This window comes from Lampetra fluviatilis, chromosome 53, assembly GCF_964198595.1.
Source record: "Lampetra fluviatilis chromosome 53, kcLamFluv1.1, whole genome shotgun sequence".
Classification (NCBI taxonomy): Eukaryota; Metazoa; Chordata; class Hyperoartia; order Petromyzontiformes; family Petromyzontidae; genus Lampetra; species Lampetra fluviatilis.
In genome coordinates this window covers 1,298,950-1,314,200 of record NC_136327.1, presented here as the reverse complement: position 1 = coordinate 1,314,200, position 15,251 = coordinate 1,298,950, and the positions used below count along the sequence as shown (strand labels likewise).

Below are 15,251 nucleotides of genomic sequence, written 5' to 3'. Positions count from 1 at the left end.
GCTTAACGTGGCACTTTTCAGAAACGCATCTATCGCGTTCAACAAGGACTCACTGTACTCCACAACAACTGATCAGTGCTCTGATAAAAAAAAGATTGTAAAAAGAGGCCCCGTGGAGCCACCTGGAAACCCACAACAAACCAATGCTGCTGAACTACACTATTGTTACACGTACAGTATCAAAGGCAATGCCACTACACGTGTGGGAGTTGCTATTGCTCACCATCGTAATCGGCCATTCCACTGCTGGATTAAAGTCCTTCTCCCCCACCCCGCCCCCTCCCAAGCTACGAATCCACTGGCTTACGAACAGGACTGCGGTCGGATTTGTTTGAAGTGACGTCGACGTTGATTTACACACGACACTTTGACGACGTTGCTACAGCTACTGATGAGGCAATTGCGAACGAATTTCACGGAGACATCGACCACAGCGCGCGTTATGGCGGACGAGTGATGACGACAACGGCGGTGTCACGTGGTGTTGCGGTGAGCGCACAAAGACGCCGGGATGGTCACGTGCAGCACGGATGCGATACAGCTCCACGTCGTTTACGATTGGTGACATTACGAGGAGAGAACCCGCTGTTGCTCCGCAACGGAAATAAATGGAACAGCTGTGATGTGTATACTCTTCTCACAATCATCCTGTACTCGGAGCACTGCGAGTAATCTGCGTTTTTTAACGTCATAAAATAATGTCAAGATAATATGCATTGTGAGGTTTATTTTTTTCTCGGATTTTAAGAATATTCTGGCGAAATATTAACATGAATAATTAAATTGAAAAGTTAGACCATTTTTTCAATAAACCGTGTGCTTAGTCTTCTGTATTTGTTATTCCCATCTCGTCGGTGGGGGGGGGGGCAGAATAGATGTAGAGAAGAGATAGAGCTGTAGCGAGATGAGAGGAGATCCAGGCGAGACAGGGATGGAGTGAAATGAGAGGAAGGATGCAGACATGATACAGTGGAGAGATTAATTCGCTGTTTATGTTGATTATCTTGATGTGTTTATATTAATTGGAATTTTATCTGATCATTGAAGCACTTCTACATTTCATAAAACCAAATCCCCTTGAGATAATTGGGGCCCTACACTTGTACCTGGTTTTAGCCTACCTAGTGCCACCGTTGTTAGGAAGCTCACATCATCCTCATGACAAAGTGACGAGGGGGGGCCCGGCTGGGGCTCCTGGGACCCCCCCTCGATCTGCGGGTCCCCCCGTACTCGAGCTCCGTTCGCTGCCTCGTCCTCCTCCTCCTCTTGTGGCCCCAACTCCGCGTTCCCGCGGCGAGGACCAGGAGGCAGAGAATCACGACGCCGAGGAAGGTGAGGCCCCCCAGCCCCGCGGACACCAGCAGCAAGGGGGTCAGCGGGGTCAGCGGGGTCCCGGCGGGCTCGCGCGTCTCCCCGCGCGTCCCCGTCGCGTTGAAGCTCTCGGAGTCTGCGGGATCGACGGCGTCCCAGGGGTCCGCTGGGTCCCAAGGGTCCGAGGAGTCGGAGGGGTCGGAGAGGGACGGCGGCGGGACCCCCCCGGGCCCCGACACGACGAGGGGCACCGCGCGGAGGTGGCGGCCCGCGGCGCTGGAGGCCACGCACGTGTACGAGCCGCGGTCCCGCACGCGCGCCGACACGAGGAGCAGCGAGCCGTCCCGCAGCACGCGGAGCCGGGGCCCGCGCTCTCGATCATCGTCATCATCATCATCATCATCACCCCCCTTCCCATCCCCCTGCTTCCCCCCCTCCTCATCACCACCACCTCCTCTCTGCTCCCTGGTGTCTCCCTGTTCTCCATTCGCTATTGGCTCTCTCGTCCCCTCTTCCCCATCCTCTTCCACCTTCTTCTCCTCCTCCTCCTCCTTATCCTCCTCCTCCCCGCCATTCTCGCCCTGCTCTCCTGCCTCCCCCTGCTCCCCCTGCTCCCCCTGCCGTTCACCCCCCTCATCGTCCTCATCCCCCTCGTGCTCGTACCAGCGGCCCCGGGGGTCCCTCCACGCGAGACTGGGGGGCGGGTCCCCCCTCGCGCTGCACGGGATGCGCACGGCGCCCCCCGCGCGCACCGCCACGGGCCCCGCGCGCAGCCTCACGCGCGGCGCCCTGCACCGCAGCGGGGCGCTCAGCAGCCGCGCGCCCCGCGCCTCGGGGGGCGCCGCGCACGGGGGGCCCTCGCCGCCCCCCAGCAGCGCCTCGGGACTCGGCCGGGTGCGCAGCCACAGAAGGCGGCAGTCGCACGCGATGGGGTTACCGTCGAGGCGCAGGGCACGCAGGGCGAGCGGGGCGCCGGCGCGCTCGGGCAGGGAGTCCAGGGCGTTCTCCGAGAGGTCGAGGTCGCGGAGCGCCGGGAGGCCGCGCAGGGCGCCCGGCTCCACGCGCCGTAGCCCCGCGCCCGACAGCCGCAGCACGCGCAGGCGCGGGACCCCCCGCAGGCACCGAGGTCCCAGCGCGCGCAGGGAGTTGCCCGACGCGTCCAGCTCGGACAGCGCGGGCAGCCGGGCGAGGGCGCCGCTCGGCAGGGCGCGCAGCCCCGCGCGGCGCAGCGACAGCGAGCGCAGGGCGCCCAGGCCCTCGAAAGCGCCCTGCGCCACCCACAGCAGCGAGTTCTCGGACAAATCGAGGCTGCCCAGGGCGCCCAGACCCGAGAAGGCGCCGCGCGGCACGGCGCGCATGCGGTTGCCGCTCAGGTCCAGCCGCCGCAGGGCGCCGAGAGCCGCGAAGGCTCCGATCGGCAGCACCGCGATGCGGTTACAGCGCAGCGACAGGGAGCGCAGGGCGCCCAGCCCCGCGAAGGAGCCCGGCTCCAGCGCGCCCAGCGCGTTCTCGCTCAGGTCTAGCTCCTCCAGGGCCGCCCAGGCCGCGAGGTCCCCGGCGCCCAGGCGCGCCACGTGGTTGCGCGACAGGTCCAGGGAGCGCGCCGACCCCGGCGCGGACCCGGGCACGGCGAGGAGGCGACGGCGCGCGCACAGCACGGAGCCCCCCGAGGCCGGGGGGCAGTCGCAGCGCGGGGGGCACTGCAGGGCGAGCGAGGTGCCCGCCAGCAGCAGCAGCAGGGAGGTGCGTAGCGACGCCTGCAGCAGCAGGCAGCAGCAGGGGGGGGACGCAGGGTCACTTCCAGGGGGTCGGCAACCTGCGCCTCTTTGGCTTCCCCCGTTTAACAACAACCCCAAAAAAACTTCAACCTTAAACATCATTTAACGTCACGACAATGTATTAAATACGGCAGGGAATGTTTGGCTATGGAAAGTATTGGTGACGACAAAATGTACAACAGTCAAACGATACTGTTAAAGAATAACTAAATGCAGGGAAAAAATATTAAATAGACGCACTTTATTCCATCACTATTTTGTTTATTTAAGTCATAATGTGTTGTTGTTGTTGTCATCTTGCTGTTTACCCGCTGCTGTGTTTGTGTACAAGTAGCTCTGCCTGTGATGCGGTTCTCGAACTATTTGGGTCAAAGTCAAAAACCAAAATAAATCTCTCTCCTTGCGTCTTCTTCCTCCTTTGGCTGCGTCCAAAGGACGTGTGTGGGTTTGACTTCTTTCGCACCGTACGTAGCCAACCGCGCTAATCGGAGGTGCGGGGGAAGGACAACAAACAGTGCGGGTTGCAAGTCCATATTTATAATCCTGTTTGATTGATTATGGGATTAAGGGGCCGTCCATAAATGACGTCCCGCGATTTTGCCCCCCCCCCCACAAAAAAAATGCTTCAAATCGCTTTAAACTATTGTCATTGTAGTGCGTATTTAATGTACCGCTGCACTCTGATGTTGTAGGAGAAAACATGTATTCAAAAGTCTATTTAATTAAGTAGAACGTGTAGTCTACATTTATTTAAAGTTGCGCATTTTGATGTGACGTCACATTTCTCAAACCCCTCCCCCCCTCGTCACACATCGTCACAAATGTCTGACCCCCCCCCCCTAGGTGCGTGACGTCATTTATGGACGGCCCCTAATACAGAGTACGATAATAGAGGAATGTGTATGGAGAGTCGTGCCCTGTACTCCAGTGGTAGTGCCTTACGCCATAATCCCTTCTCCAAGTCAGCCTAGCAGGGTTCCGGAAAATATCGAGTCAGAAATGAATGCCTAAGCAACAGTGAGGGATTGGGATGAGGAAGTGGGGTGATGGTGAAGGGGTGAGGGAGTGGGGTGATGGTGAAGGGTGAGGAGAGTGGGGTGATGGTGAAGGGGTGAGGGAGTGGGGTGATGGTGAAGGGTGAGGGGAGTGGGGTGATGGTGAAGGGGTGAGGGGAGAGGGGTGATGGTGAAGGAGTGAGGGAGTGGGGTGATGGTGAAGGGTGAGGGGAGTGGGGTGATGGTGAAGGGGTGAGGGAGTGGGGTGATGGTGAACGGGTGAGGGAGTGGGGTGATGGTGAAGGGGTGAGGGAGTGGGGTGATGGTGAAGGGTGAGGGGAGTGGGGTGATGGTGAAGGGGTGAGGGAGTGGGGTGATGGTGGATGGGTGAGAAATTGAGATGTGGGCCTATTCATCTATTTTAATCTATGGATTTCTACGTATTATTTAATTTTCTCTCTGAGTCTACAGGTCTTTCTGCGAGTCTACGGGTCTCTCTGTGAGTATATAGGTCTCTCTGTGAGTCTATGGGTCTCGTTGTGAGTCTACGGGTCTCTGCGTGAGTGTACGGGTCTCTCTGTGAGTCTATGGGTCTCTCTGTGAGTCTATGGGTCTCTGCGTGAGTCTACGGGTCTCTCTGTGAGTCTATGGGTCTCTCTGTGAGTCTACGGGTCTCTCTGTGAGTCTACGGGTCTCTCTGTGAGTCTACGGGTCTCTCTGTGAGTCTACGGGTCTCTCTGTGAGTCTATGGGTCTCTCTGTGAGTCTATGGGTCTCTGCGTGAGTCTACGGGTCTCTCTGTGAGTCTATGGGTCTCTCTGTGAGTCTACGGGTCTCTCTGTGAGTCTACGGGTCTCTCTGTGAGTCTATGGGTCTCTCTGTGAGTCTATGGGTCTCTCTGTGAGTCTATGGGTCTCTATGTGAGTATATGGGTCTCTCTGTGAGTCTACGGGTCTCTGCGTGAGTCTGTGTTGAGCAGATGTCTCTCACCCCACACCCCCCATCTGCCCCCCTCACCTGCATCCAGCAGCAGCAGATCTGGGCCTTTGGAGCCTTGAGGGGGAGGGGGAGAGACGCCATCACTCCCCGCCTCCAGCTCTGGGAACCCGGGGGGGAGGAGGAGGTGGGGAGGAGGAGGTGGGGGGGAGGAGGAGGTGGGGGGGAGGAGGGGGTGGGGGTGAGGAGGGTAAGAGGGAGAAGGTGTAGGAATGGAGGAGGTAGTGGAGGGAAGAGGAATTGATGGAGAGTGTGAGAAGAGAGGAAGAGAGGGGGAGCAGGAGATGGGGGGGGGGCGAGGAGGAGGTGGGAGACGAGGAGGAGGAAGACGCGCGCCCCCTGCGCGCCGCGATGCCGGCAGTGACCTTGGTGGTGAAGGGGAGGGAAGCTTCGTCTGGGAGGTGAGGGGGAGGGGCCGTGAGGGGAGGAGGGGGGGTAACGAGAGAGGTAACGGGAGAGAGATCGCTGTAACGTCAGGGGTAACGTCAGGGCTAACGGCTGTCGTAGAGGCGGGAGGAGACGCCGTCTCTGACAGCGGCGACTGCCTTCTCCTGCAAATCTCCCTCCTCGCGTCTCTCCCTCGCGTCTCTCCCTCGCGTCTCTCCCTGGCGACTCTCCCGTCTCCCGCTGTGTTCTAAACCGAGTGAGTGGGGGGCTGAGGGGGCGGAGGGGGCTGAGGGGGCTGAGTAGGATGCCCTGGGAGGAGCAGAGACGTTCACGCGTGCTCACCCACGCGCAGGTGAGCACGGGCAGGTGTCTGTGTGTGTGTGTCTGTGGGTGTGTGTGTGTCTGTGTGTGTGTGTCTGTGTGTGTGTGTGTCTTCTCGGCCACGGTCATTCCCTCCCTTCTCTACGCTTGCGAAACGTGGACCCCCCTAGTGGAGCATCTTCGCCGGTTGGAAACATTTAGGCTGGCCTGCCTACGATCCATCCTGGGTTTAACCAGGCTGGATTGTGTGAGGAGCTCACAAGTCCTTGAAAGATCTGGGCAAAGTCCTATCAGTGAGCTCCTCCGGCAGGCAAGGCTGCGTTGGCTGGGTCATGTAGCCCGCATGCCCAGCCACCGCATGCCTAAACAGCTTTTGTTCGGCCGGATCGAGGGGGCTAAACGGGCGCGGCACGGGCTAGAGAAGAGATGGAGTGATGTGGTACAGGAGGACGTGGAGCTGAGTGGACTTGCCGATGACTGGTACCAGCGGTGTCAAGATCGGCCTCAGTGGAGGAGGCTCGTGAAGGACGCTACTGGGCAGTTGGAGGCAGTCGCCCTCCAACAACAACGGAGGGCGGAGGAGCGACGCTCACAACAACGAGCGGAGCGCTGGGTGGCTAAAGCACAGCAAGTTGGCACAGTAGGGGGCACAGGTGGTGCATCAGCCACTCGTCTCGGTCATCTCGGTCAGTCGACCCGTGGCACCTGGGTCTGCCCCGTGACCTCCTGCCAGCGGGCGTTCGACACTTCACGTGGCCTCAGGGTGCACATGGCCTGGCACAAGCGTCGTGGTGACGTCACCGCCACTTAGTGGCGAATGGCGGTTGTTGTGTGTGTGTCTGTGCGTGTGTCTGTGCGTGTGTCTGTGCGTGTGTCTGTGCGTGTGTCTGTGCGTGTGTCTGTGCGTCTGCGTGTGTCTGTGTGTGCGCGCTAACAGAGGCAAAGATCCCCCGTGTAGCCTTAACAGACTGTAGGGGGCAAGTGCTGTTAGGGAGCACCGATGACGGCCACAACGGCACACGAGGGGGTGGGTGGGCCAACACCACGCCCGGCCGCCTGTGTCTCCCCAGTGGCAATGTTTACACACCGCACCAGGTACTCTTTTGAGGCTGAGTCGACCTAGGGAAGGCCCAGGACCGGTTCAGATAATCGTCATTGGTGTTGGCCGTGAGCGGGAATCGAACTCGGGTCGCTGGGTTTGTAGCGCAGGGCGCTCACCACTACACTACACACACAGACACGGGTACACACACACACGGGTACACACACACACACAGACACGGGTAGACACACACAGGTACACACGCACATGGGTACACACACACAGACACGGGTAGACACACACACGGGTACACACACACACATGGGTACACACAGACACGGGTAGACACACACACGGGTACACACACACACATGGGTACACACACACACACAGACACGGGTAGACACACACACGGGTGCACACACACACATGGGTACACACAGACACGGGTAGACACACACACGGGTACAGGCACACACGTGTACACACACACGCGCACCTACGCAAGGTGGCAGTTGCCAGGCAAAGCGGTGACCCTCGGGACCCTCGTGCGAGAAGTGCGTGGGGGGGGGGGTAACGGGGGGTGGGCGGAGGGGGCGGTTAACAGGGTAACGAGGTGAGGGGTACTGGGGCGCAGAGGTAACGGGGTGAGGGGAGCGGGTACCGAGGTGAGAGGGTAACGGGGTGAGGAGGTAACGGGGTGAGAAGGACTCCGTGTGAGGGAGTGTGGCTCGTGGCCTCATCATCATGATCCCACCTCTCTCACCTCACCTCCTCCTCCCCTCACCTCCTCCTCCCCTCACCTCCTCTCCCCCCTCACCTCCTCCTCCCCTCACCTCCTCCTCCCCTCACCTCCTCTCCCCCCTCACCTCCTCTCTCCCCTCACCTCCTCTCTCACCTCCTCTCTCTCTCTCCCCGTGTCTCTCGACCGATCCTGAAGACCGTGATCGGCACTAGCATCGTCATCAGTAGCAGCACCACGACCATCATCATCATCAGCAGCAGTTTTATAATCATAGCATCACCACCACTGTCACCATCAGCAGCATTATAGCCATAACATCATCATCTGCACCATCATCATGATCATCATCATCAGCATTACAATGACGACATCATCATCAGCACCATGAACATCAGCAGAATTCTAACCATGACATCATCAGCATCATTATAACCACGACATCATCATCAGCAGCAGCATACGCACCGTCTACGTTCGGTAGTAGGCGGTCGTTAAAGAAACTGAGTGGCATGACTGTACAATAAACTGTCGGTTATTTATAACTTCACTTACAATTGACATCGTATAATCCCGTGTCTGTTTACATGTTGAAACAATAGTCACCAGAGACCTGCATTTTCCATTGACTTACACTGCCCATATATTAACATTGCCCATAAACTAGCATTTTTTATAGACTAACACTCCACATAGACTGACACTGCCCACAGACTAACATTGCCCATGGATTAACATAGTCCATAGACTAACACTGCCCATAGGCTAACATTTCCCAGACTAACGTTGCCCATTTGACTAGTCCATAACCGTCTGTCTACACATTCGTACAATCGTCGCACTCGACAAATGGTGAATGTTTCTGTGACTTCATGTTGTAATTGTGCCGAGATCGGTTTAACATTCATCTATGGGAGCCGTCTCACGCTCCACGCAATTAGTTTTGTAACGTTGATTTACCTTTGTGCAGCATTCCCCACGTCTTGAGTTCTCACCCGGGTTAAACAATAGACTGCTTGTAACTTGAACTCACCAACCCAGTTTCAGTTTTCACTTTCATTTATTTGGTATAGCCCTGTGAGCCATTCGGTTCTTGATTCAACTCACCCACCCACTCAATCACCGGAGTCACTCTTGAAAATGAGACTCCTATCATGGTCTCCACTTGAGTTCACACCCTGGTTCAACAATAAACTATGATAATTGTTTTTTTTTCCCTTCTATCTGGCAACAAAACTGACACCTTTTTTACAAGGAGTCATGTTTACATAGACCACAATACCTGCAGTCATAATGCAAACAAACAACATAACTCTGATAATGTGCACTGTCCTTGAAGTGTCCTTGAAGTTGATTGAAAACTGCCTCTGGTGTGGACCAATCAACTTCAAGGACAGTGCATACATTATCAGTTGTGTTTTTTGTTTGTATTCCGACTGCAGGTATTGTGGTCAATGCAAACATGACTCCTTGTAAAAAAAGGTGTCAGTTTTGTTGCCAGATAGAAGGGTAAAAAAAACATTTATCATCTTTTTACTGGCAAATGAGGTTCCAATGGAACAATAAACTACTTGAGCCTCATCAGGCAGGGCTTGCTTACGCCTGGAATTGAATCGGGGGCGGGGGGAAAGGCAGTCGTCAGCACGGACGTCTGCGGGGGGGGGAGGGATTTCGCCGTTCAGATCTGTACATGACGAGAACCTCCATCAAGAAAACCCGCAGGGTTTCGAACAAGACTCGAAGTCGCGCGACAAGACCACGCAGCCTTTGCACGTTGGATGCAAAAACCCATCAACAGCTCCTGATAGCAAGTGCGTTGTAATTGGACCTCTTGTTTGAGGTCGCCATCAACCTGTGGCCGAATGGCAGCGGCAGGAGCAGCAGCAGCGATGCAGGGGTCGAGATCTGTGGACCGGTTTCACCATAATTAGCTCTCATCATCAGCAGCATCATTAGCAGCATCATCATCATCAGCAGCAGCGCAGTATCGTCACCAACGCCCAGTAAGGGGCCATCCATTGAGTAGGTCGGCAAAAATCTGTCAAAACTTGACCTTTCTCCCCCTCCCTGTACACACGCGGACTTTTTACACCCCCCCCCCCCAACTGCGTACGTACGCCTGACGCACCCCCCCTCCCCGAATCTTATATAACGACCGATATTTAATCCACGCAGAAACGACCAGGGATTAATAATGTTAACGTGTTTAAGCAAACAGATAGTCCACCGCCGGACTAACTCATTTGAAGGCCAATGTAGACAAATTATTATCGAGGCTTCACACCCCCCCCCCCCCCCCAGTTTCCTATGCGTACATTGTCAGTAGACCCCCGTACGCAAGCGAACGCATTTGGGTTAACCCCCCCTCCATGCGTACGTACTAAAAGGATGGTCCCTAAACATGCAACGTTGGAACAGCGTTGTCTAATGGTTCTAACGACAATGTCGCTGTTATTCGGCCACATTCGCTCACATGCATCTTGATTAAATGACCTGACACAAGAGGCCCAATTGCAATGCAGTTCTTTAGGAGCTGTTGATGTGTTTTTCTTCATAGCGCACAAATGTCGCACGTTTTTGAGTCTTGTCTTGAAACCCATGGAATTGACGTTCCAGACGACGGTCAAGGGGAAATGGATAAATCACGCAATGACAGACGGGTGCCACGGTGGCTAGGAGATGTTATCTACCTCGCCTGGTATGCAGGAGGTTGTGGGTTCGATCCCGACTCTGACGCCTGCTGCTGTATATTTGGAGTTTGCGTATCTCTCTCTCATCATCATCACGGTGGCTAGGAGATGTTAACTACCTCGCCTGGTATGAAGGAGGTTGTGGGTTCGATCCCGACCCTGACGCCTGCTGCTGTATATTTGGGGTTTCCCTCCACATTTAGAATCAACATTACGCGTTTAGATTATTTGACTGTTTTAAATGTCCGTGTGATAAACCACGCTTCGTTGAACCGTCATTTGTGATAACCAGGTCGTTTCTGAAAAACAAGCTATATAGCTGAGTGGGCCTTACCGGGTAAAATAAAATAAAAAATCTAGTTGAATTTCGGAAGAGGCATGGCATTGTATAGATCCACAAAGGGTTTAATTTCAGCTGGCGGTTCTGTCCGGGCTAAGCGAAAATGATCTATCAGACGACCCGACACGAATATGTTCATTGTGAAAATCCAGGCCGGGCATTGTTAACCACGCCACAAAACATTCACCACACTCGCGCGTGCACAAAATACAACAAAAGACAAAGATCCCCCGTGTAGCCTTAACAGACTGTTGGGGCAAGTGCTGTTAGCGAGCAGCACCTATGAAGGCCGGCACGGCACACGAGGGGGTGGGTGGCCAGCACCACGCCCGGCCGCCTTTGTCTCCCCCAGTGGCGATGTTCACACACCGCATCAGGTACTCATCGACGAAGCGGAGAGGCCCAGGACCGGTTCAGACACCGGTGTTGGCCGTGAATGGGAATCGGATTCGTAGCGCGGCGCGCTCCCCGTTCGGCAGGTAGGCAGCCGCCAGGCAGCCGAGTGGTGCAGTCAAGGGCCGGAGCGACCCCTGGTGGCGAGCGGCGAGGGCGCTGTCCTTGCGAGGCTGTAGCGGGGCGTCAATGTGTGTGTACGTGTATGTTGAACCTCTTTTGCACCGTACGTGGAGGTGCGGGGGGAGGGACAACAAACACAAAACACACTAAAAGCTGTTCTCAAGATATGCATTTGCGAAGTGCATATCTCCCAGTGGCTTCCTCACATCGAAAGGAAGAGCGTTCCAGACGGCCGCTGAAGCGCATCCGAAAGCGCCGCGCGATGCGGTGACCGCCGCCGTTGTTCGCTGCTGCTGCGTGTTCGTCTCCGTCGTCGTGTTTACACTCAGCACAGACACGGCCCGTGTGGGACCCTGCCCCAGTTGAGTGAAGTCTCGGTTCTGTGACTTTCTGTTCAGTCGTGCTCAGTCGAGTCACACACTGCGCCATACTTACCATTACAACGACTGTATGTACGTGCTTGTGTATTTAACACGTAGGCTTTCGCGATCAATATTATTCATAATATAGGTTTTTGGGTCAGATCGCGTTATTTATAAATGTGTCGTAACCCTCCTTTGAAAAACGTGACACATTTTTTACTGTTTGGCCGTGTCGGGTGGTGGAAGGTTACGACACATTTCTAAATAACGCGATCTGACCCAAAAACCTATATTATGTGCGTATGTATGTTGGACTTCTTTCGCACCGTACGTAGTAAGCGATACTTAAGAGCTTCGTGTCTGGCTCCTGTCTGGACTCCTCGCCACCCCAACGATGACTCTGTTGTTGTTGTTGTTATTGTTGTTGTTATTGTTGTTGTTAGTGGCTGCTGCGGGGCCGTTGCCACGGGAGCTAGCTGGGTAACTGGCTACACGGGATTTTCTGTGCAACAAATACAGATTGAGTTGAGTTGAAACGTCGGAAGAAACATTTCGGGAGACATTTAACAATAATAATGATAATAACAATAGACAGACAGCGACACCAAAGAGGTGTGATTTTGTAGCGCTGGTGCAAGTGGTGATGATGATGGTGCTGGTTGTGGTAGTGATGCTGATCATGGTGGTTGTGATGATGATGATGGTGGTGGTGCTAGTGGTGATGATGGTGGTTGTGATGATGGTGGTGGTGCTGGTGGTAGTGGTGATGATGGTGGCAGTGGTGATGATTGTGGTGGCTGTGATCATGGTGGTAGTGGTGATGGTGGTAGTGGTGATGGTGGTGATGATTGCGGTGCTGGTGGCAGTGGTGATGATGGTGGCAGTGGTGATGATGGTGGCTGTGCTCATGTTGGTAGTGGTGATGGTGGTAATGATTGCGGTGCTAGTGATAGGGGGCACGGAGGGTGGGGGGCCCTGAAGGAGTGGAGACGCTCAGGTAGTGTGGAGTGCGCGCTGGCTGGTGGGTGGGGAGGGGGGCAGAGCCCCCCACTGTCTGCATCACAGACCCCCACCCTTGGACTCAGCCTACACCCCTCGCGTAAATAATTCACGGAGGCACAAATCGATAGATGAGTGGCAAGGGGCTGAGAGTGTGCGTGTGTGGTCGAAATGGGTGCGCGCACGTGCGCGTGTGTGCGCGCGCACGTGCGGAGCGGTGGTGCAGCAGTCAGCGCACTGCGCTACGAACCCAGTGACCCGAGTTCGATTCCCGCGCACGGCCACCAACACCAGTGACGACGACGATGATGATCTGAACCCGTCATGGGCACCCCCCCCTTAGGTCGACTCAGCCTTAAATGAGTACGCGGTGTGCTGTGTAAAACACCAGTAGTGGGGAGACAAAGGGGGTCGGGCGGGGTGTTGGCCACCCAACCACCGACTTTAGTGCCGTTCCGGCCTTCATAGGTGCTCGCTTAACAGGACTTGCCCCAACTGTCTGTTAACACTATACGGGGGATCTTTGTATTTGTGCGCGAGTGCCGATCGGTGGCGATTCCCACTCACGGCCAACATGAGGAGCACGTGCTATCGCAACCTGACCTGGGCCCGTCCCATACCGAGACTTCAATTGAGCGGGGCAGGGCGATGTTGCTCTCACGACCACCCCCTCGTGTGCCGTGCCGGCCTTCATAGGTGCTACTCGCTAACAGCACTTGCCTCAGCAGCCTGTGTAGGCTATACGGGGGGTCTTTGTCTGTGTGTGCATGAAGTAAATGGCTGTACCAGTGGAATTTTACTTTAGAACAAGGCTGATGGATTGTGCGGATGCGGTCAAGGGATGGCTTCCTATTGATCTATCACGTCTGGAAATATCTGCTCACTCTGAGAATGAGTTGGAGACACTATTGCTGACTCTGGACCGTGTGCCACCACCATAAGAGGTGGTGCCTCACCATCAGCCTCACGCACACACACACCAAGCCCCTTGCCTGGGTACGTTGTGTCATCGAACACTCCACCCACTCATCCCTCCACGGGTCGTTGCGGAGGGAGTGGAGGAGTCCCAACACCTAGGCCAGGGTCTCGGCAACCTGCGGGTCAGGAGTTGCATGCGGCTCTTCGAGGCCCGCGCCGTGATGTTGTTCGTTGAGGATGCGTCGTCTCGTATTCGCCACACGGTGCACTGCGGCTCTTGAAATATCGAGGGTTGATTTTTTTGTTTGTTACCGAATTCGAAAAAAAATGTCTCTTTTGTTTTTTGGTTGCCGACCCTTGACCTCGTCAGCGTGCTCGTTACCAGCTCCGGTTTGGCAGCAGAGGTCTCACTCCGAATTACCGTAGCGACATGTTTTAATCGGCTGCGTGTCGCTGTGTTAAGGTTTTCTTGTTTCTCGCTCCACACGAATCCTCAGGTTCTTCCCAAGCCAAAGTTATGCCCCCCCTTCTCTACGCTTGCAAAACTTTATAGGAACATCTGCTCCGGGTTGAAATATTCAGGCTGGCCCTGCCTACGATCCATACTGGGTTTAACCAAACTGGATTACAGTGTGAGGAGCTCACAGATCCTTAAAGGCTCTGGACGCAGCCCCATCAGTGATCTCCTCCAGCAGGCAAGGCTGCGTTGGCTGGCTCAGCCATCGCATGGCCAAGCAGCTTCTGTTCAGCCGGATGACAGAGGGGGCTAAACGGGCGTGGCACGGGCTAGAGAAGCGATGGGCTGAGGCGGTCCGTGAGGATGTGGAGCTTATTGGTTTTGCCGGTGACTGGTACCAGCGGTGTCAAGATCGACCTCTGGACAAGAGGCTCGTGAAGGACGCTGCTGCTGCTGGGCAGTTGGAGGCAGTCGCCCTCCAGCAACAACGGCTGGCGGAGGAGTGATGCTCACAACAACGAGCCGAGCGCCGTGCGGATAAAACGCAGTGAGTTGGCACAGTGGGGGGACACAGTTATATAGGTATGTGTGTTTAACTTCTTTCGCTCCGTACGTAGCAAACCGTGCTACTTGGAGATGCGAGGGAAAGACAACAAACTGGACACAGTCATTCCAGTCAGCAGCGAGCCTTCCGCACTTCACGTGGCTTCAAAGTGCACCTAGCCTGGTACAAGCCCATTGGAGACGTCACCATCATTTTATGGCGACTGGTGGCTGTTGCGTAAGTGATTGTGGTGTGTGTGGGTGTTTGCGGTGGTGGCCGTGGTCTGACGGTGGTGAGTGGTGTGGCTGGCGTGTGTGTTCGTGGTGAGTGGTAGTTGTGTGTGTGTGTGCACGATACACACAATACACACACAATACACACGCAATACACACACAATACACACACATACACCATCCCAACACTCCGCACCCCGCCATACACACACCCCAGACACACACCCCAGACGCACACCCCAGACACACAAAGACAAAGTTCCCCCGTGAAGCCTTCACAGACTGTGGGGGCAAGTGCTGTTAGAGAGTAGCACCTATAAAGGCACGGCACATGATATGGTGGGTGGCGAGTACCACGCCCGACCGCCTTTGTATCCATAGTGGCTACGCATACACATTGCAACAGGTACTCATTCGAGGCTGAGTCGACCTTGGGGAGGCCCAGAACCGATTCAGATAAGATAATCATCACCGATGTTGGTGGCCGTGAGCGAGAATCGAACTCAGGCCGCCGGGTTCGTAGCGCAACGTAGCGCTAACCACTACACCACCGCTCTCCTCACACACAAAAGACAAAGATTCACCGTATAGCCTGGACAGACTGTTGGGGCAAGTGGTGTT

The 15,251-nt window shown here is 55.5% G+C and overlaps 1 protein-coding gene across 1 annotated transcript; it reads right to left on the bottom strand.

The window, feature by feature from the left end:
- Positions 1-866: 866 nt before the first annotated feature.
- Positions 867-5,747, bottom strand: LOC144949199 (uncharacterized). The gene is made up of 3 exons (XM_078879087.1): positions 5,101-5,747; positions 1,842-3,068; positions 867-1,736 (listed from the first exon to the last, which is right to left on the bottom strand). Exons 1-3 carry the CDS (start codon positions 5,161-5,163, stop codon positions 1,146-1,148), a joined length of 1,881 nt encoding a protein of 626 aa, XP_078735213.1. The 5' UTR covers positions 5,164-5,747; the 3' UTR covers positions 867-1,145.
- Positions 5,748-15,251: the final 9,504 nt, after the last annotated feature.